Here is a 24,492-nt window from a genome sequence, read left to right on the forward strand (position 1 = left end):
TATATATATATATATATATATATATATATATACATACACTGCAGAGTCACGATTATCTGAAAAGGGAAGTACGAATCTTGAAAATTTGTATTAAAGCAGAAATAAGCTTAATTTTAAGAGCATGTTTGAAAACCTTTGATAGGGTACATATTAACTGCCTAATTTGCCCCTAAAGTAAAATATTCCCTACTTAAGTTTTAGTTCATTTACCTTTAAACTAATAAAAACTACACAACTTATATGTATTTGTGGTATAGCAGTCTTTCTGTCCACCTTCTACCGAAGAGGCTCTGGGATCGAATCTCAGCTGGGACGGTTGAATTTTATTTCTAATTTTCTTTTCTAAAAAAGATTTATAACTATTTAATATGTTTTATTCAATATATAAATTAGATTTTTTAATTGAAATTAGTTTTTTATTTTAAACTAAAACAAATAAATTAATAAATATTTTTTATTTTTCTTATTTTAAGTAAAGTAGATGGATAATGTAAAAAATTGCTATTTTAATTTAAATAAATTTTTTAAGATTTTATTTAAAATTTCAAACAAATAATAATTTTAGTTTTTAATTAAAATGTATCACCCAATTATTTTGCACAATACTTAAATGAGCTGTATTTTAAATTTTCCTTTGGTGACAAATAATTATAAAGCACTCATTCTGTTTTCAATCGAAGATGTCTGGAAATTCTAAGAAATTTGTAAAAAGGGGAAAAATGCATTTTCAGTACTATTGTCATGTTTGGGCTGTCCATAACATATTGTATGTAAGTTGTTTATAGTGATGTGGAAAATGAAACTGATCTATACTTCTAATAAAGAGGGCTTAAAATTAATTTTTACCCATCAGTGCAGGACCTCTTGAATCCGATACAGACTACTATAAAATAACTATTAGTGGTCTCCTGGACCAGCAACCAATTGCCATCAATTGAGTCTAATGGGACTGTATACTGATTTTTTTTTTTCATTTTCTATTTGTGCTGTATTTTGTACTGTGTTTTTTCACAAAATAGTATATTTTACAAAATTTTGAATGTTACATGCTCTTTGTACTTTTACATTAAATTTCTCGTTAATATTTTTTATTGTTAATAATTTAACACAAACATTCAATAAAACAATTCTAATTTATATGTAGCTGCCTTTGTACTTTTTAATTAGTTTGAAGAATATAAATATTGTATTTGTTAAATTTATTTTGTTTCAAAACTGTTTAATAGGGAGATGTAGACAGATCTGTGAAATGTGTAGAGGCCAGGGAGCTTTTTTAGCTGCATTATATTTGAAATTTATAAGGGAATTTAGATGATGAAAGGAATTTAATTTGTTGTACATGCATTGTTAATGCTGCTTCTTTATTAGTCTGTAAAAATAAGTTCAAATAAGTTCAAGCAAATTCTTTCCCTGAAATGATATTGTAATATATTTGAAATTTTACCCATCTATGACTTGTCTTATATTTCTTTCTATTAATCTGAAATTAAATGCTATATTTTAAATCAGGTACTGATGATTTTTTTATTTTCTTGTAGCTTTAACAGGGGGGTGGGGTAACAATTACACTACAAGGCATTTAACTAAGTATATGAGCATTTTATAAGCAGGATGAGATTTTTCCTCGTTTTAGCGGATTTCCGCTTTTGTCTCTCGAATTTCAGCCTTTTTATCAAAAACTCTGATTCTCTAAAAGTTTCTTTTTTTCTTTTTCTGAAAATTCAGTCTTTAAAATAGAATAATTATTTCCGAATTTCAAAGATAAACTGAAAATTCAAACTACGTAGCTACCAAACATTTTTGCTTATTTTAGCTATTTTATCCGCTTTTACGCACAGAAAATAAGATTTTCCGTATTTTCCCCCCTGCCCGCCAGATAGCTCGTACTTTTGTAATTCAGACATCGCTGCTTACTGTTTTCTGGCGCAAAAGCAAACGAATTAATAAAAACGTTTTTAAAATCACGATATTATTACCAAACATCGATTTTCGTATTTGCCTGATTTAAAAGTTGCGTATTGCGATTTTTATTTATGCGATTTAAAAATTATGCATCGTGATTCGTATTTATGCGATCTAAAAATTATGCATCATTATTTATTGTAATTTCGTATTTTTGAAATCCAATGTCGAGTTCCATATTCACAAGATTTAAAAGCCACATATCAGGATTCATATTCTCTCAATTTAAAATCTTATTCACACGATTTTAAAATCATGCATGTGATTCATATTAATACAATTTTAAAATTAATCATCGAGATTTCTAATCACATGGGTGAAAAATCACACTTTTTTTGTCAAATTTTTAGATATCATAGCTTCTACATGTTATATATATCCATTCTTGGATTTCCTCTTTTTTACTTTCTGACTACTCTCATCCATGTATAAGAATAAGACCAGCAAGATTATCCATGATTTATAATCCTCCCATGTATTTGTCTTATTTGTATCTTGTGTTGATAAGTATATTGATGTTTAATAATTTTTATTAACATAAATCATTTTTTACAGCCTTAAGATAGAGAAAAAATCAGAAAAGAGTGGAAAAGTCAAAACTACCAATAAAAAAAATTACAGAAATCTAACAGTTGTAAAAGAAGTAGCTTTTAACGATGTGCATTTAGAAACCACTGAATCTAATTCTAAAATACCTTTTGATAGTCTTATAAATGAATCAAGTAAAACTGAAATTAAAATGACATCTGTCGATAAATCTATTAAGTCTCTCAGTTTAAAACGAGGCTCTTGCTTTTATTCAAAAAATCCAGTCGACTCACTTGCAAATAGATCTGAGGGTTTCATACCATTAAATAACACACATGAGTTTTGTCAAAACTATAGCACACAAGGAAACAAATGGAATCATAATAGTAACTCTTGGAATAACAGTAAAAATTATTATGACTATAGTTATGATTATGATTATAGAAGTTATCACCAATATAGAGGTAAAAAGAAGCGATACTTTTATGAACATGATTCGTACAGAAATTGTTTTCCTACATCTAGACAAGACAGTGGTAAAGACTATTGGAAACAAAAATATTCATCAGAATCTGGTTCACACGATATGCAATTTAATAATATACAGCATGAAGTTAATGATCATTATAATTATGATGAAAATAAAGCCAGTTATTCTAATAATCAAAAGGTATATGATAAAGAATTAGACTCGGCCATACATTATGGCAGTGATCCTAATTTCAGTACAAAAAATAAACAAGAAACAGATTTAGAAACTACTGATGAACATTTTTATCCAAATGGACATTCCACTTCAAAAATTTATTCCTACCGAAATTGTTCTCCCAGAGTTGCTTCAGGGTCTGGAAAAGCTCACGGAAAAATCGATAGTCCAAGGCAACTTAGATCATCTAAATTAAGGAAAAATACTGAAGAACAAAATAATTCCAGTACAATAACTATTCTTAATACAAATAATAATGCAGAAATTGAAAGTTCTAATGATACAGATAAACAGCAAGACAAACGGTTGCCTCCTGAAAACATGTCTGATCGAATATCCCACTGGTTAAATCCTCTGAATTCTCGCGATAAAGCTGAAATCGGCAAGTTATTGAATAATTATTCTAAATCAAAGAAAAAGGAAACTCTTTTGAAACTGAAGCATCGTTCTGAAGATAGTAATATTAATAATGAAAACAATGAAAACTTATTTCATAACCTCGTAGAACTAACAGATAGAATCAATACTGCTGAATCTGAAGTGGAACAAAATAGTAGCAACTCCCCCCCAGACCCATCTTATTGTTTGGATGTATCTCCTGAAAGTTTGATAAGTTCTGATAAAATATCCAAAGATTTGTCTCCTAAACCAAAAAGAAGAAAAAAATCGAACCTTTCAGAATCCAGTAGTCATTCTTTAGATGCGAATGTTAGCTCTCGTAGATCTTCTGTTGGTAAAGATACAGACAGCAATAAAAAACGAAGTGCTAGAAAATCTCGTGCTTCAACAGATTCATGTATAAGTTTCCAAAAAACAGCACCTGTTAGGGAATATGAAACACAAGTAGCGGAACAGATGCAAGGAAAACGAAGAAGTTCATTAAGTTTATCCAATAAATCTAAAAAGCATAAATGTTCTGGTTCTGAGTGTGCCATAGAATGTGCGTATGAGACCAGGGGTAATTCGGAAGAGTCTCCTACTGTTAAAGATAATGTAAACAATGTAAGTTTTTTTCTTAAAATCTTCTTCTTTTATGTGCAGTTAGTAGAACACTGGTAATCTTAAATCTTAATGTTTTAAACTTATATTAGCCCATAGAAATTAATTCTAAATGAGAAGTATTTTTGGCAAAACATTTTTTATAGAACTACATAAAATAATTCTATGGTCATTAATGCAGTAGGAAATCAAAATATAGATTTCTTAAAGGTGGGGAGGACCATGTGAAATCTTATGATAAAATGGACTAATGTAATCCAAGGTTATCTAATCCTAAATTTTGTTAATTGGAACTGGCAATTCTCTCAATTGGTTCTTTTAGTGCAGGTTGGGATTTCATCGGGAAGAAACCTATTCTTTCTTGGACGCTAGACAAAATAAAAGAAACTAAAAATAAATTACCAATATAATTGTATAGCAATTTTTTTTAAAATAACGGCAGACACTGAACTTTTGTTTTTCGACTTAGAAGCTGCCGGAAGTGTTGCTCATTTATCGTTACTCAGTGGGCACCTGTGAACCAAAGTCACGGAGACGAGCAACATTACCCACGCCACGCTGCCACAAATACCCGTTCATAGGGTGGGCCACATTCATACATTTACACAGCAGAAGACAACACAGAGAGAGAGAAATATCCATGCCCAGAGCGGGATTCGAACCTGTAGCCATTGGCTTCGCAGTCAGGCACGCTAACCACTCGCCCACTTAATTTAATTAATAACAGAAAGTTAAAAGTTTCTAGAATATTTTAGTTTTATAAAGATTTTAAAATGTATCTATTATATTAATTATTAAAGAATTAGTTTGTGAATTTATACTGAAAAATCAATACTTGAATATAAAAATTAATGTACTATTTGTAGAGTAAATTCAATGTATTTATAGTGTATATGTTTTGTTAATTTAATTTTATTGATGAAATTTGATTAAGATATTTTAACAGTTTTTTATACAATAATAAAAATGTTTTAAAGTACTCAACATAAAATATTGAAAAAACTGCAGTTATTTTAATTTCTTAAGAATTAATTTATTTCTCTCCCCCTATATATATATATTTCCAATTGTTGCTTTTTAATTAAATAACATAACATAGAAAACTGGGATTTTCAACATTCAAGTTATGTTTTTAGAACTGAGAAAATTTTATTTCCATTTTGCTTTATTTTATTAATTTTTATTTTTATCAACGTTTTTATTATGACACAGAATTTTTTAAAAAGCGTTTCTAATAAACATTATATTTTATTGTCACTTTTTCTTAAAATACAGCAAAATGAAAGTCAAATTGAGATTTTTGTATCAATTTTTAATTGTGTTATTTTTTTTCATTTAAAAATTAGGAATTTTTATTTTGGTTTCTGGTTACATGCTTTGTTTTTTTTTAAATAACTTGTTTTTATTATGACGTGGCAATTAAGAGATACTTTTTTTGAAAATATGGTAATTGGAAAACTGATGTTCAGCTTTTAAATTTTCTTCCAAAAATTAGGATCGGTTTTTATTTTTCGATTTTGCTTTTGTATATAATCTTTCGTTATTGTTGGCATTTTATAATAGCACATCATTTTTGGAAATGTTTCTGATAGACTATATTTCTTTTAACGTTTTATTGATATACTGTTTTCTGGAAAATATTATTTTTAGCATTACATTTTTGTTTTAAGATATAAGATGATTTTTTTTATTTCTCTGATTCAACTTAACAACTTAGGCTTTTTTTCTTCTTTTTTTATAGCTGTTGGTCAGTGTTTTATTTATCTTAAATATTTCTTATGATTAACTATTTTAGTTTTTCCCCTTAACCCTATACTAATAGTTTAGCTAAGGTGTGATTATTTTCTAATAATGACTTAACTTATTTTTATGTTAAAAATAATATTTATATAAGATTTTTTTTAAATGTTGCTATTTGGCTGTCAAATATTCGGCTGATTTTTTAGCCAAATTACTATTTGTTAGGTACATCCCTAATTGCTTGCATGTTTCATTGAGAAAATAATTAACTTAAAATAGAGCTAAGCTTATTGATTATACCACATTCCAATAACATAAATTAGGCTTATTAATTGCAATACCACATTTACATAAAGCTAAGCTTTATGTAAAATACTTTAGAATACTATAATTTATCTTTAATCCTGTATTGCATTTCTATTCTTTAATATACTTATTTTATACAAATTGCAGAATGTTTTTAATAATTTTTGATTTTTCTAAACAGGAAATTTATGATGCTGATTTAAGTTTCTTGGTAAAATCAGAAGATAGTCCATTGTCAGGTTAGCACTGTTAATTTTATCTCTTTCTTATTAGTTATTTTTGCAAACAAATTGCTGTTAAACGAAATTTGCAATATTGATGTTAAACAAAATTGGCGATTTTGATGAAGAAATTATTAACTCAATTGTTCCCTATGTTTTCAAGTTACTGGATCTATCAATTTTTTATGCTTTATTTGTGTATTGCTAGAATTGTGTATTTGTGTTTTTCGCTACTCCAAATTTTTCTAACATGACCCTATTTGGGGTCACAATAAGTAAGGAAGTTTTGCATTTGCGTACTAATATGCTTATATATAATAAATAAGTAATTGAATTTTTTTTTATACTTGTTAACTGCAATTATTTATCTAATTTTAAATGTATTATATATTTGTGTTTCTGCAATTTGATTTCTGTTGATTTTAATGCTTATTATAACAAAATTTTTTTAGGTCAAAACCAACCAGAAATCAGTCAGAATGAAGGGCTTAATCTTGGCATGGTTGAAAATGCTAAAATATTAGACGTAGAAGATTTAATGAAAATGTTTGCCCTAGAAAATGTAACCATTAAAAAAGAATTTGATGACCCGCTTATTGAAGCCATAAAAAATGTTGATGTCGATTTCTTGATGAATGTATGCGATCCAACAACTAAAACCACTCACCCATCCTCTTCAGTTAATCCTTCCAATAATCAACCAGATAAATCTGCTGCCAATGTACAATCATCACTAGTAAAATTGACGAGTATATCACAACTTCAAACTGTTACAAACATAAGGGATAAACAAGTCAATACAGTAGTCAGTGAAACACCACCACAAATACAATCAAAGACAAATTTAAGTGACACACAATTAAACAATTCACTACCTCCAGCATCATCATTACAAAAACAATCAACAGCAAATATGTGTGATACGCAAGTAATTAATCCTGAAAATGAGCAACCGTCATCGATTTCTAAAGCAATCGGTGTGAGCCAGAGCAATAAACAGTTTGAAACCTTTGAGACTGCTTTCCCAGGTTTATCACCTTTTACAGTTTATGTAAATATAAGTAATGAGCTGAATAAGTTGCAAAAAGAAGAAGAAGAAAAAAGGAATTGCTTGAAAGAAGTTGAAAAGATGATAGAGGAGCATCAGAAGATTCTGAATGAACTGATGACAAGAAAGTTAAAAGTAATTAGTTTTATTCACATTCTTCATTTAATATGTGTTTGTTTTGATCTTCTCTATTGCTGGGCAGGGATGCAGAAAATTCTCAAAGCCTAATATAATATCAACGCTTAGTGTTTTTTGGTTTAAAATTTTTCCTAAAACTGTGGCACTTTTTTTTTCAGTTACAATAATTTTTTCAAAATACTTTTGTAAAGTGCATATATTGTTAAAATTTTTTGATGAAACTTTTTTTGTTTTACACAGAAATAACTATCATATGTGTTAAAAATGGCACAATTGAAAATTTATTGAAATAGTAATAATTTATAAAATTTAATTTAAGGTCCTACTCATGATTTTAAAGAATTCTAACTAATAAATAAACTAATGAATAAACAAGTTAACACACANTTATAAAGTGATAAAATTTTTGAAAATAGGTTGCCCCAGGGCAGATATGCATAATGTAAGACAACGCGTGAACTTAGTTCGTGGAATTTTTTTTTTTTAGTATGCTAATAAAGAAGAAGAAAAAAACGGTCAAAGTTTCCTACAGTCAGTATTATTTTGTACTATTATAGATTGTAAAATGAGTAATATACAAGAAAGCATGATTATTTTAGTTTTAAAAAATTTGAAAAGTGTTTTTTTTTTTAAAAATATTTATCAAATGCTAGCATAGAAAATTTTTTCTGAGTGACTTAGAATTCAGACATGCAAAATAAGATAACTTAATAACTGGGTTTGATTTCTTCAAAAAACTGCTGAAGTTAAGGAAATAAATGCTGGTATACATAATTATCAATATAGAGCTTTATTGCACTTTTAAAACAATCTGTAATTTGCTAACAAATTTCATCAGAATTAGGTAGCGACTGAAAAGTAAAAATTAATTACAAGCGTCAATAAGTTTCTTGCAGAAAGTCTTTTAATTGAGATCATGTTAGTAGAAAGTTTTTAATCTTATCTACGTCTACTCCAGTGCAACTTGATTTTCTCTTGGATATATTCTGCACCACTGCAGGGAGGTTAACTTCTTTCAGGTAAACACCACTTCCTCAAATCTGAGGTACACCAAAAGTTTTTTCGTTTCTCACTCTTTTACTAAATTTAGTTTACAACAATGTTTGAATTATATTAGGTATAATGTTTGGTACAGTATAATCTCATCCAGCTCTTATTTCATTAAACTCTACTTTCATCTATTTATCTGAATATTTCTGTTGAAACCCTTCATTAAAACAATTTTTAAAATCCATTTTTAATTTTATTGTTTGTTTATTAGTTTTAAAAGTATTTTTATATTTGTGTCATTTTCAGTTGCAAATCGAAGAAGATAATCTCATAGATCGAAGAAAAACTCTGACTTGTGCTTTGTCTCAATGTGTAATTAGTGACTCCTGTGAGTATAATTGCTGTTTTAGAATTAAATTTTTAGAAATTTTCTCCCTGACATAAATTTTAACCTGATTTTACTTATGTTTAAAATTTTAATTTGTGAATGTTTAGAATTTTCTTGGCACAAATACACTAATTTTAAAAATGTCAGAGATTTAAGAACTGCGTTTTTTGTTACGTTAAATTCTGATTTGCAATTATGTTTAGCTGTTAATTTTTTTTAAAATTTAAGTTAGCTTTATAACTTAAACTTCCTTAAATTTCATCTATATCTGATTAAGTTATAAGATTCATTTTCTTTTATTAAACATAACTCTTTTTAAATGTTGCATGAAATAATTTAAATTTGACAAACTTGTGCTTTTCTTGTATATCTTCTAGAAAATTACACTATTTTAAATTTACTTTTAAATATTTTGGTTTTGCTAATTCTTTTATAACAGCTGGATTTTTTTTATAAGGTTTCTTATTGCTCTTTTCTATGTTATCATTTTTATGGCTGCTGTATATACCATTACATGGAAAAAAATTCTTAGAAGAATGTTGAAATTTCAAATTGAAAAGTCATACTAGTTCAGAATAAGCAATAAATGAAACAAGTAAAACAAATTTAGTCTTCATTTTATAGCTTTGTGACTGGTTTGAAATGTTATATATATATGTATTTTTTGCATTCAAAATAATTATAAACATTGAAAGAGTTATAATAATATTTTGATTAATTTAAATATATTAAATCTAAAATATTTTCTTGTTATTCAGTTAAATTCTATGATTTGTTTAAAATCAAAATCATGAAGAACAAAAACAAGAGATTGATTAATTTTTCAACTTAATGTCAATTATTCAACTAAATGCATCGTAATCTCTGATTATGATATTCACCGTAATTTCTTGCCTATAATGTGCGTATTATCTTTCAAAACAATGTGAAAAATCGTCATTGCAGGTAATCTGGCACTGCGGATAATATCTCAAAACTATTTCCCCTCCCTTAGCCATAGTAAATTTCATAGCAACTTCCGTCAACCATAAAAGATGAAGGGAATATTCACACTGGATGCAAAAACTTTGCATACACTAATTCAGAGATGAGAACCTTATTGGTTATATAAAATTACCGGTGAGAAACTCACCAATCTGGTTTTTGTTCGCATTTCCAAATTCGCATGTGCGATTTTTTTCACATCTAGAGTGAAGGCTCTTAAACATTATCTCGTGCATGCTCTTTCCTTTCCTAACCGATGCCCGTTAATTCATATGTGATATAGATTCTCCTGATGGGAGTTTAAGCGTGAGATTGCTAATTCAATCAAATTATCCCTACTTAGTATAAAATATTCCCATCTTCAGGGATGAGATTTTTCCGCTTTTTAGCGGATTTCAGGCTTTTTCGCTTTTGTCACTCGAATTTCAGCCTTTTTATCAAAAACTCAGATTCTCTAACAGTTTTTTTTAATAAATATTCCGCCTTTTCTGAAAATTCAGATGTGAAATGAAATAATGATATTTAATTTCGATTTGATATATAGATATAATTCATCGAAAGATATATAGAAAATTCTAACTACGTAGCTGCCAACCCTTCCGCATATCTACTTATTTTAGCTATTAGCTTTTACGAGCAGAAAATAAGATTTTCCTCATTTTTACCCGTCCACTTGATAGCTCATATTTTCGTAATCAGGACGTCGCTGCATTTTAATATCAAACATCGATTTTGGTATTTACCTGATTTAAAAGTTGAGCGTTGCGATTCCTATTCTCGCGATTTCAGTATCGTTCATTGCAATTCTTATTTACGAGATTTAAAAATCCAATATCGCGATTTGTATACAGGCTTTTTTAAAATTCTATGTAACGATTCATATTCACGCCAGTTTATCTGATGTCGTGATTCGTTTTTGCAGTTATAATATCCAACATCTATTTTCGTGTGATTTAAAAATTACCCTTTTACATGTGATTTAAAAATGAGGCTTATTCATGTCATTTAGAAAATATGCATCGTAATTCGTATTTATGCAATCTGAAAGTTACGCATCATGATCTGTATTTTCAAATTTTTGAAATCCAATGTCGAGTTTCATTCACGTCATTTCAATATCGTGATTTATATTCATGCAATTTTAAAATCCTTTATCACGATTCTTGTGAAAAGTAAGTTTTTTTCTTGAATTAGTTATACAGTAGGGAACCGATTATCCGGAACGATCGGTGCCATCGCTATTCCGGATAACTGATTTTTCCGGTTTTCTGAATCCCTACAAAAAGCCGTTTTTTTTTTATTGTTAAACCCAACTAAAACAAAATATTTGGAAATAATCTTGAAAAAACGAAGTAATACACTAATGATTATTTCCAAAATGATGGTAGGGTATACATCTTTCAAAAAAGAAACAAAAATCCTAAAATTTTATGAGGAAAAAAACATTTTTTAAAAACAAAAATGGCGGGAAAATTTATTGAATTTCGTTCCGGTTTATTGGTTTTCAGGTTTACTGATTTCCAGATAACGAGTTCTGTACTGTACTATAAATGTGGCAGCTTTTCTATCGGCGATTATTGCTATATATATATATATCTATGCATCACAACATCGGCGAAACTGGATGAGAATATGTTACTGATATTTTTGCTATAAATCACGTGATAATTACTCGATCGAAAATTCAGCTTTTTTGCCTTTTGGCCAATCTCACCCCTGCATCTTTTTATCAACATTTCTTCGAAAACACATTTATTTTTTAGCAATCTTAATTTTAAATAAATATCCTGCCCAATGAGAAAAAATTAAAAGTTTGAAAAGGTTTTCTATTTTATTTTACTCTGCTCCATATTTTGAGCTATGAAACCACAAAAAGGCTTTGCGAAGAAACAAATTTTCTGTGGTAAAACCCATGTAAGATAGTGGATACATTTATCTTATTAAACATTAATTAATTTAGGATCTGGTTAATATTATTTTACATTATTATTAATATTATATTTTCTGTACTTTAATGGTAATTTGTTTATTATTATTTGTTATCATATGTGGAATCTGTGGCTTAAAACTCTAATAGTGACAAGGAATTGTCTTATAAGAAAGCTGCAATATCTGAAGTTAATGTGTTACAAACAAAATAATGCTGACTTCAGTGATTGTTTTTGTTGCTGGCTTCCTATATTGAAATCCCAGATATGACTAGTATATGTTATTCCTTCCGAACATAAAATATTCTAAATTGTAAATTGATCATGGGTTAGAATCCAATTGTTACCAAATTAACTAAGGAAGGTTTTGGCAGTAATATTAAACTAAAATATTAATTTTGAGGCAAATGATATTTTAAATTAATATTACAAATTCTATTTCTGTCATTACTAAAAACATATTCAAATTAAAATCAAAATTTTCTGCCCTACTGAGGTTTAATTCAAACTAATATTAGTGGTGTAGCTCAAAAGATTAAGATTGCCAACTAGAGAGTGAGGAATGATTCAGCTTAATTGGTAAAAAAAATTTAACAAATTATTTACGGGTGATTTTAGTGGGATGCAATTTTCCTTTTCTAATCTTAAATGTTCAGTCTTAGGACTTTTGTGTGGTTTGTCTATTTCTTAACCCCTTCAGGACCAAAGGATGGAGGAAAGTGAGCTTCCCCAGCCATGCGAAATCCGAGTTTAATACAAGACATAATATGAAAATACTATAGTGAGATCATGCCCGTATGATCTCGTCAAGCTAGAGTCAGAAAGGTTGGTTTCATGTATGATATTGTGGGCTATGAAGAGAGAATTGCATGCGCACAAATGAGTTATAATGGCACAGTTCTGAAGGGGTTAATGCAAGAAAAGCAAAATTTAATATTTGGTTACATTTTTTGTTTTAAAAATTTATCAGTAGTGCACTGAACAATGTATTTGTGAAATATTTAGTTATTTTTATATATCTTTTGAATCTAGTATTTTTAAGGAATAAAATAATGTAATCAGGGGTCTGTCTAAGTTTTTCTGAGAGGTACCTATTTTGTGAAAATTTAGACATAATTTGTGAAAATTAAAAATTATATTAAAAATAGGGTAAAAATATGGATTTATCGTTTCTTATGGGTTACAAAAATGAAATTTTAGGAAAAAGTATTTTGTGAAACTACCGTTTTTCCTAAAGTTGAATTTGAAAAGGTACCGCTAAACGGTAGTAAATCTGGCTTGGGCAGACCCCTGGTAAAGGACTTCAAACTCAATGATTCCCAATCTTGGTGCTTCCACCTTGTAGTGGTGATTGGGCTTGTGTGCACTGTTGATCCCCTGAGCTATGCCGGCGGTAGCTTAGCTACTGGCAGGGTCTCCCATGCCGGACAGGTCAGTGGGGGAGGTGCCAGACAAAGAGTGGCACCCTGGTCCTCCAGGTTGGGGGTTGAGCATAGGGCAAACAGCTCTATCTCATGAAGAAAAAATTTTATTCTGAAAATCTATCTCATAAATGCCCTGTGATAATGTGTGCTACTGCTGAATAATTAGTAACAGTAAAAGGAAATGAAAGTAGTGAAAAAAGTGATAAAGGAAATATGTCTGTTCACTAACTGGGAGAAGTCTTGACAAAAGCCTTATGCTCTCAATATAATGAAGAGATGTAAGTATTTTGTAAACATTGTGCATTGTTATATTATTATTCACCAAATTGCTTATTAAAATGCTTTCACAATGTTCATCTTAAGTATGTACATATTTTTAAGATTTCAAAGTTAGTGCTCACCCAATAATTATATCGATTCCTAAATAAACTTCAGTCAATCTTTCTATTGAAAACAAATAACTGATCATGATCTATCTTTTAAACTGCAATAATTTTTTCAAGTTTTATTTTTAATTATTTTAATCTTTATGTGTTGAGTAGTAATTCCTACATGCGCCATGTTCAAATAAATTACTATGTTTAGAAATCATGTATTCAAAAAATATGTATATATGCCAGAGATATATCTTCATACTAAATATAAATGTATGTTATATAATTTTGAACATATTTATGAAAACCATAATTTGTAATGTGTTGGATGTTCCTCGTGTGGTGTAGAATTTTGTACTTTTAATAACTTGTTAAAGCTGTTTTGAACAAACAAATATTTATCAAAAGAAAGGAAATAACCTGAAATTTATTGAGTATTCCACATTATTTTTGTTTTTCATCCTTAAAAATGGTTTTCTTCAATTAAATCTAAGATGTGAATAAAAAAATAACAATACATTGTTTATACATAGTATCAGGTATGTAAATTAGTAATAAGACTGGCAACATAGCATTCGATACAGCTACTGTGCACATACCAAACTTTCAAATGTGTTAAGTAAATCTAATGTATACACATTCAATACCTGTATGTATGTAGTATATATATATATATTATACAAATATGCTCACAGTCGAGCCTCGATCAATCATTTCTCATTCTCAAGGGACCATTTATTACAAACAATAGATATGGGAAAACTATGAGTGTGGGTTGACTTTATACATTCAATAATGACCAGTAAATGTATAAAAGTTAATGAATTTACAACAAGTATAAAAAATTTTAATTGAAAAATTAAAGGAACCATTCATTACGAACGATAGATACAGGAAAACGATAAATCTGGGTCAACTTTTTACATCCAATAATGACCAGTAAATGTATGAAAATTAATGAATTTACAACGAGTATAAAAAATTTTAATTGAAAAATTAAAGGAACCATTCATTACGAACGATAGATAAAGGAAAACGATAAATCCGGGTCTACTTTTTATATCCAATAATGACCAGAAAATATCTAAAAATTAATGAATAAGTATAAAATATTTTAGTGGAAAAATTTAAGTTTTTCCTGCTTAAATATTTAAGATTCAAAGGAAGGAAAAATGAGGAACAAGGAGAAGGAATTTGGAAAAATTAAAAAATTTATTTATTTAGAATATTTGGAAATTTGTTCTCGTTCTTATCAGTGCGAATAATAAATTTCCGACATTTTTTATAGATAGCTGTTAATTTTCTGAAAGTTTGTATAAAAACAAAAAGTTCCTCTTTGTACAAGGCCTTTTGCAAATGTTTGCTCGAATTGATTTTCTTAAGTTCAGTTTTATAAACGGTATCACTATACCCTTCTTCAGCTTCTACAACCATTTCTTAATCGGCATTAACATCAAACTTGTTGTTTGAGACGTTTTACCTAGACTGTAACAAATGTATATTTTATTTATCATTACCATCGGGAGTTACTGTTTTTTTTCACAAAATAAATTAACTTCAATATTTTTTTCAAATATCTGTAGAATTTCTGAATGATAAATGCCGATCTAGATGGAAAATATACTATTGAAAACAATAATTTACTAACAGTGAGCTGTATAAAAATTCACATTTTCCTCCAGTTTTTGAATTTTTGAAGTCGCAGTAACATTGTATTAAAATATCAGTGTTCTAATCACCATATAGAAAAACATCTTGCTAAGTGATGAAAATATAACTTATATTTATGATGAAATATGCACAAATAAATTGTATCAAAAATTGATTATTTATGTGCGTGATTAAGAACTTGAGTATTGTAATTACATTGTAGTTTAGGTAACAGGATCGTCAAGATAGCATGGAAAACCATTGCAAAAAATGGAATTATTATACATAATGAAATTAGCATGACAAAAGCTTGTCAATAAGTAATTATTTAAATTTCGTGATTTAAAACTAGCATGCATAATGAAAATTGGAATTTTTAAAACTATGTGGGAATGCATTCCAAAAACTGACAAAAAATGGCTGAAAAATAATTTGGATTTATTATGAACTATGCAAAAATAGTGCATGTTAAAATGTTATTGTTTAAATGTGCGATTGGAAACTCTTGTGTCTTAATATTGTAGTAAAAATATGGGATTTTAAAAATCATGTAGAAAAGCGTAGTAATCATATTGGGTAATTTTGGAAACCACATGAAAATTATTAGTTATAAATGCCTATGAGAATTATTGATACATCGCTTGGATTTATAATGAAATCGGCAAAAATGACGCGAGTCAAACAAATGATTAGTTCAATTCAAACTCCGCTTTTGGTAATATCGTTTTAAATATATTGTGTTTTTTAAAACCACCTGGAATTTGGTAGCCATACCCATTAAACAGTGATTGAGGGATACAGATTTATAATAGTATTTGTTCGAAGTGAGTACATCAAGAAGTGATCACTCAAATGTGCCATTCAAAATCTTTGATTTTTTAATTTATTTTTAAGCATTAACAGTCGGCGGGTTTTTGTGAAATAAAAAAAATTTAAATGTTGTAATGCTATGCCAATAAATATTTGTTGTTAATTTGCTATAACCTTTTTAAAATAATCGAAGTCACTATCAAAATTCTACTATTCAAAAGTTCTTTTTAATACAATTACTATACAAATATTAATTAATTTTTTAATTATGGAATCCATTTATATATCATAAGTGTATGATACTTTAAACTAAACTCATTAAATTGACTTTTTATATTAGATGCTGTTACTATAGATAAAAATCAAACTTCACAACGGCCGATTGAAGATGTAAAAGAAGAAATACGTACAATAGATACGTCCACATTACTGAAAGTGGTGAACCAATTGCCAGAAATTGCTGATGTTGAGACTTTGTATAGTTCTGCAACTACTTTTGCAACTCCTGTTTCAAATACGAGCCTAACTAACTCAACTTTACCTTCTGAAAACCTGGAGTTACAAAAAGAAAAAACTTGTAAAAGTCCGAAGCAGTGTGCACCAGAAGATAGTGAAGATATTATAATCATTCCTGCAGAAAAGAAGGTTGTCCCAGTTATAGATCTTGTTGATTCGGAGTCTCCCACTAAAAAGTTTGTTGCTGGTTTTCTTTTATTTATAGTTTAATTTTCAATCAATTTAAATATTATTCTATTTTTTTATATATATAAGTAAGAAGAATAATCTTAGTAAATTTTTATTGTATTGCTGGTAATATTAAATGCTGACTGAATTAAATAAGTTTGTGTGCATTGTTTTCATTTTTAAATTTATATATTTTAGTTTATTTTCATTTGAAATGAAGAATCAAAATTCTTAACTGGGTTTTATTTGTTCTTATTATATGAGAATATGTATAATCATGTATGTCTCAACATCCTATTTTTTTATCAATTGGTGCAGTTATGACTGAAGTATAAACTGACTAAACAAAATATTAGTCAATGCTCACTAATTTTTCCCTTACCTGTCCAAACTAATCTGTACTCTGGTGAATAAATCGGGTTGAGAAACACTTTTTTAAACCATGTCATTCCAGTTCTAGACTTGATAACTAATTAGATTTGGTCAAGATGTGAATCCACAAAGTTTTGTGAGTATCGTCATATCAAATTTTTAGCTACTCTCGCAGGATTTAATCATGCAATTTCCCATAATTGTAGGAATTTTTCTGAAATTTTGATGTTTTACAGTCTATTCCAAAATGTTCCATATTTTTAGGAAGTTCAAGTCATATTAATTTTAAAGATACTAACTGATAGCAACACCGAATCATCCAAAATGTTAAAATAAGCACGCTGATGATACATGAGTGGTCATCTCAGTATGTCAGCCTAATTCAGGACCAGAAAACACCCTTAAACTATAGACATACCTCCGGTGTGATAAAACTTTTTATAATTTCTCTTGGGGGTGACTATTTTTTTTATCCTGTGAGCTTTTATTCTAGTGATAAATTATTTAACTATCTTTCAAAATTAGTAGATAATATAAATGATTCATGAAGTATAGCATAATATGCCAGTCATCATATGCTATATGATATATCATGAGGGCCATTTTTTAAAGTGAGAACCAATTGCGCATTGTGTCTATATATCTTGTCCGTTCATGGTCATCAACTGTGGCAAGTCTTTCACTCCACCACTTTAAGCTTCAGGTCTCTGCTGGTGTTGGTTATATGGTTATACTGCTTTGTTGTCACCATGTAAATGAGTAATCCTGCTAATTATAAAATGCGTTCAATGATTCAATTTTTAAATACAAAAAAAGTTAGTCTTGTTGAAGTTTATGGGGAAGGTGTAATGAATAATGGAAATGTGCGTAAATGTCATAGGCTTTTTAATGAAGAAAGAACGGATGTTCTTGACAAAGAACGATTTGAATAGCCTATTGTCGTGATGGGATACAAAAGCTGGTGCCCTGACTTGACTAATATTTCAGTGTTAATGGTGACCATGTTGAAAAGTGAATAAATGTTCATATTTTAGTTTGTTATACAATTTACATTCATAAATAAAGTTTTGTTTACTTAATTACAAAATGGTTCTTATTTAAAATATGACCCTTGTCGTTAAATTTTTTTTTTATGTTTCAAATTTTTTTTACAAAACTTATTATTATTTTATGATTTACCAAAATTAAATAATTATTAAAATGTTTCCTTTGATGTATTTTTTAAACTTTATTTTTAATTTTAATTCTTTGTTATATGCGTAAATTAAATACTTTTGTACTAATTATTCATTATTCTTTTTTTACAGCAAAGATATGAACGAGCCTAATCTAGGTTAGTAAAATGCTAACAAGAATTTTATAACATTCAACTGTAAAAATTTAGTATATTGTTTAGTAAAATTAAATTTGTAAATTTAAAGATTGTTGTATTAATTTATCAACTGAACGAAATGTTGTTTTGTCTTATTTTAGCTCAAAACTTCTCTGAACTTATTGTACATAAAACAGTTGTGAATTCCATAAAGGTAATGCTTTTTGGTTTATTGTTTGATTCTTGAACTTAATAGGTTTTGCTAATACAAATTTTAATTTGTCAAATTAAATATGTTTTTTAAATCAAGATTAAGTGCTATTGTTTAGGAAATCACTGCTTGTTTCTATTGTTTTGTGAATTAAATCTAAGTAATTGAAGCAATGTTATGAACCAAGGCGTGGCAAGAAATTTTCTTTTTGGAGTGTTATTCAAAATTTCTAGTGTGTATATTATATATTTGAAAAATATCTAAAGTTTATCGACACCACTTTGCTGATTACTACATGATTACTTTGCTGATGACACTAATTGTATATTTTAATACAGTTATTGCATTAGTTATGTAATCCAACTTTTCTGCACCTTATCTTTAATTAACCAATTTTTTAAAACTTTCTGTGATTTTCAACTTGATCTTCCATTTTGAAATCTATTGGTTCAGTCAAAAAACTTTTAAAGTGTAACAAATTTGTTCCCATCTGTAAATATTTTCATGATAAATGCTTTGTTACTTAAAACATTATGGCAAAGAGATACTATAAAGTGTACTTATTTCTTAATTCTCAAGAGCTGGTATTACTATAATTTTTATTTTTCATTTTAAGTAGCAATCCAATTTGGGAGACGATTTTATTACACTTTCATTTTAATGTTAGGAAATGTTTTAATACTGTTATGAAAGTATTAGAACATTCAGGGTATTATTCATCACAGTATTCTACTATGTTACATATACAAACAATAATGATAGAAAACTATAGAAATTTATTTTACTTAAAATTACCCACTGGAATTTCCAATATTTTTTAACTCAACAAAGATTCTTTCTATGATATTTTAAAAATAATTTATTATTATTCATAAACCTGGAAGTCTGAGTGTTTTCACAATGTCACTTAAATTATTCATTTGCTAGACCCTTCAAATGCATGGAAGAATTGTATTGTAAGAAAACTCTAGAATGTACCATATGTAATAATACAAGGGATTTAATTTAATAATTAATTTTTCTTTATTTAGTTTCTTTGGTTTTCACAGGTATTTTTCATTTTTTCAGCATAAGGAGATTGTAGTTTTGATTTTAATATTTAAGGTGGCTGCACAATAGGGAGAACTGGGAATTTTATCAGTTGGAGATTGGATCTTTCAATTATCAAAAATCAGTGAATGTAATAAAAATGCCATTATATAAAAAAAAGAATTATTTTTTTTTACTTAATGGCATACATAAAGAAAGTATCTAAAATACCAATATTTTTTTCAAAAAAAAAATTGCTTTTGCAATAATAGTTTTTAAATTATTAATTTTCAACTTTAATGTGTATAATATGAGTGTTTTGTAACGTATGATGAAACTGAAAAATTAATTATAAAATATGTAGGCCACTGGTTATAAAAAGTGAGGAAATTTTTCAAAGTCATAGAAAAGTTGGAATTTTTTTTGAAGTGTCTGTGGCCAATACTTTTACCATATATTACCATTATTAATTATAAACGTTTTTGTGCTCTTGATCTAATTGTGTATGGTATTATGCATTAATCAATTATTTCACTTCTTTTATACATATTGCATTTTACTGTTAATTTAAAAACAAACTTATTTTTCATAGCTGACGGTATAAGAATTTCTTTTACAATAAAATGTTTTATTTTTGTAGGTTCATGATGGTTATTTGTATTCTTGTTCAAATGATTATACAGCCAAAAGATTTAACCTGAAGGTAATCATTGAAATTTTTGAATGATAAATTTAATGTTAAGACAACGGTATAATTTTTGCTATAAAATTACAGTATAATCCCATCTTCTATGAGTTTTAATGTATATATTAGACTCTCAACAAGATATGGTTAGAAATGGCTCTAACTACTATCAACTATTATATATTCTTTTTTGAAATAGTAGTGTAAAATGGGGTCAAAATGGCAAAAACTAAACATACTTACGAGCTTTATTTTTCAATACAGTATATTTAGCAATGTAGAAAAATCAAAAATGGTTATTACCAAAATCAAAAATGGCTTTAAGTATTATACTTCGTTATTAAAATAATTTTTTAATTACATTTTTGTGTTTTTAGATTTTTAATTTTTTATAACTGTTTTTGTATTTATTTTTATTAGGATTCGAAAGATACTGTCTTTTATCTGCATTCAAAGAGAAATGTCCTCCAATTGTGTATTGAAACATTTAGTGACTCTACTATTGTTTTTACCCTTTGCTCAATGGACACTCGTCTATCCTCATTTAAAGCCAAGGTAATGCTTACTGCTGGTGTTTGGTTAATAATGCATAATATTAACATTCATATTCAGAGAGTGTGTTGAAGCAAATATCTTGTAACTAATTAGAATTCACCTATGTACTTGAGCTTATTTTATGTGTTTATGTTTATTTAATCATTATTTTAATTTTCAATTGTAGTTTCAAATTTGAAAGGTATGACATTATTTTGATTTAGGTATCTAAGAACTGTATGGTTCTGTTTTCAAAACAATCTCAATTTATTATAATATTTTTTTAATAATTTTGTAGTATGGCAATTTAAACATGTGCAGTAGAGTCCCGATTATCCAAGTTTCCGCTTTAACCCAACTATAAAATATATCAACGATTTTTTTCTTGTTCTCGTTTATATTTTATTTTTAAAACAACCACTGAAAAAAGTTCTGAATTTTATCTTCCAAACACTCAGAAAAACAAGCTGACATACAACACGTGATCACTGATGAAATTATCTTTAATATCGTCAGTAATGAAAATGAATCTAGCAAAGATAATTAAGACAGTGATGAGGAAAATAAACATTTAAAAATTTCTCATACAAATAAATTTCAAGGTATTGAAAATGTTATTGAATATATAGAATAGGGGTGGCCAAGCTCCTACATTGTCGAGTCATTTTTCAAAATTTAAAATTTTTCGCGAGCGCAATTAAATACATATTTAAAGGTATGCAAAAAAGGTATTAAATTTTTTTTTACATAAATTATATTTATTGAAAATATGCGTATTGAATTTAAAATTAAACACATTTATTTTACTTCTCTTGATAATTCTTTAAAATTTAGTGAATAATTGGTGACAGCACTTCTCAGCAATTCTTTGAGATGCTTGTTAGTTAATACTGATCGGTGTTTGGATTTTACTAATTTTAAAGAGGAATAAAATTATTCAAATGAGTACGTTGCTCCAAATATTGAAATCATTCGACAAGCAGCCCTTTTTAATACAGGATACTTCGAATCTGGTACAAATTTCCAAAATTTAGTAATCAACGTCGAATTATATTTTAATTGTTATGCTTGACCTTTTTGCACCTGAATTAGCTCTAATTCTCCCGATGCTCTTTTTGTGTCATAATTATATTGGAAATGGAAAACTCACCTTAAATTGATCAGCGTTGAACTTTCATATTAGTTCTCAGTAATTTAAAAAACATTTTGAAACACATACGGAACGATAATAATTTTTTAAAATCTAATAGCACAAAAAGGAAAAGAGAACTCGGGTACATTTATCGAGAGCCGCATGTGGCTTGTGATCCGCAGGTTGGGCGTCCCTGATATAGAGCAACAAAAAGAGGTGACACCAGCCTTCCTGTTATCTCTAAAAAAATGGCAAAACATTGCTGCAGAAAAGTGCCTAAGTAATGTAAAAGTAAAATCCATTAAGGACTTTTTTAAGTAAAAGCTCTTTAATTCTCGTAAAGTATGCTCTTTAAGTGTTTTTAAGTAAGATTTTTAATTGTAATATGAATTGTATGTGGTGAACTTGTATAAATTTTGTATTTCTTAAATACATGAGATTTATACCTACTCTTTTTCTTTCCTTTTTTATACTCTTCGCTTTAACCGAGTCTTTCGGTTACCCGAAATAAATCCACATTATCTTAGATAATCGGGACTCTACTGTATTCTCAAAAGGAAAATAAATGTTGCATTTATTAATTATAAAAATTTCTTTCTTTTAGGATGGTGTTCTTTTAAAAACCTACTCTTTAGAAGGTATTTGTGCAGGTATTTCTAATGGATGGGGAAAAGTATATGCTGGCCTTAAAAGTGGTTTAATTGTGACCTGTAACCGAAAAGTAATTATATTTTCCCTTAGAACTATTCCTATATTAAGAAAGAATTGATTAAGAACTAAATATTATAAAAAAGAGAATAAACAGTTATTCGATTATTTATTTATTTCAGATCTGCCTCTTTTAATTAATTTTTGTAACATAATTATGAATAATTTTTTTCCTCTCTACAGGATTCAAAAGACCTTGTAAGAAATTTAGAACCCGTGAAAAGTCTAGCCTGCACTATGCAAGGAGGTTTACGTGTTATTATAATTTTATCTGTGAGTGGTCAAGTTGCTGTAAGAGATGTTGAGAGAAATGGGTTATTAATAAGATACATCAAAGCTCACAATGACACACCTCTCTTCATGAATGTTTATAATGATTATGTGTATCTAAGTAGTTCAGTTCTTCTCACAGCAACTAACCTCTCTGTAAGTTTCATTTTTTATTAACTGAAATACTTTAAAATGTTTACTAAAACCAATTTTACTTTTATTTAAATTGAGTATGTTTTTATCACAATTACTGTACCTACCTGAAAAATATTGATACATATTTTTGCTTTTGAAAGAAAAGGTAAAAGTAACAGCAAAATATTGTGTGCTTTTGCTTTCTTATTAAAATAGTTTTATGGATTTTATTTTTATATTTATTTACCAAACCACTAATGTTTAAAAAAAAAACGCTTTCTCAGTTTAAATTCTATAGCATTCCTATAAAATTATTTTAAAAACTAAGATATAAAATACTGCCGTACTATGTTATTGAAGTTTGTGTTTAAATTATAACTTTCCCAATTAGAGCCATGCTATTACTGTTTCTATATTTTTACACAAATAAAAAATTAGATATTTACCAAAAGTTTGCAAGAAATTTTTTTTAATGCTTGCATTATAGTTTATTAAACAAGTTAAAAGTTATTCGCATGAATATTTTAATCCTAAAAGTAATGAAAGAAAACTCTCTACCTTAAAAATTTCTACATTGTTGTTGCTAAATTTGTTTGTGAAAAAATATCACTTCACAATTTGTTTTAGAAAATGAGACTACTTATAAAAGTGTATAATTTGTGATTTCTAGTTGTTACTGAAGCAATTAGGTAAATGTTTTGAGAAGTATGTCTATATGGATGCGAGAATACTTAATATTTTTATATTTATTTCTTATTTCGAGGTTTGTCAATTCTTGAGAATGACAAACCGTGGTTGTTATAGAGTTACCAAGATCACTTCTTTGAAAGCTATTTTTTCTTCATGAAGCTGCAATTTTCTTGAATACTTGTTATTACTTGTGAGCTGACTCCTTATTTAGGCAGAAAATATTTTAAGCTTATTTTGACTTGGTAATTATTAAAAACAACATTATGTTTTCCATTTATTGCTAAGAGAATTCCATACTTGATTAGGCAAAATATAAATTGTTCGTTTTTTTTTTATGCATCTTTAGCACCTTTTTTTAAAGCTTAAACTCTCTGCTTTATTCTATGCTGTAAATATCAGTCTTTTATGTTTGCTTTTCCTTTTTGTTCCTGTTAGTGTTTAATTGCCTTTTGGGGCAGAAGGACATGATTTGTTCCCTAATTATCATTCGTACTCAATAAAGTTCCTACTACTTTAAGCTGAAATAGGTTAAAA

The 24,492-nt window shown here is 27.9% G+C and overlaps 1 protein-coding gene across 1 annotated transcript in view; it reads left to right on the forward strand.

Moving 5' to 3' along the window:
• LOC107447965 (repetitive organellar protein) overlaps positions 1–24,492 on the forward strand; it is a gene marked incomplete in the record, with an annotated part of 42,570 nt that overhangs the window by 5,825 nt on the left and 12,253 nt on the right. Inside the window, 11 exon segments of the mRNA XM_043049138.2 lie at positions 2,518–4,198; positions 6,423–6,480; positions 6,915–7,645; positions 8,945–9,026; positions 16,537–16,888; positions 18,560–18,585; positions 18,726–18,778; positions 20,445–20,507; positions 20,910–21,044; positions 22,760–22,876; positions 23,047–23,289. Coding sequence (XP_042905072.1) covers positions 2,518–4,198; positions 6,423–6,480; positions 6,915–7,645; positions 8,945–9,026; positions 16,537–16,888; positions 18,560–18,585; positions 18,726–18,778; positions 20,445–20,507; positions 20,910–21,044; positions 22,760–22,876; positions 23,047–23,289 — 3,541 coding nt within the window.

Source organism: Parasteatoda tepidariorum, chromosome 1 (genome assembly GCF_043381705.1).
Source record: "Parasteatoda tepidariorum isolate YZ-2023 chromosome 1, CAS_Ptep_4.0, whole genome shotgun sequence".
NCBI classification, from domain to species: domain Eukaryota; kingdom Metazoa; phylum Arthropoda; class Arachnida; order Araneae; family Theridiidae; genus Parasteatoda; species Parasteatoda tepidariorum.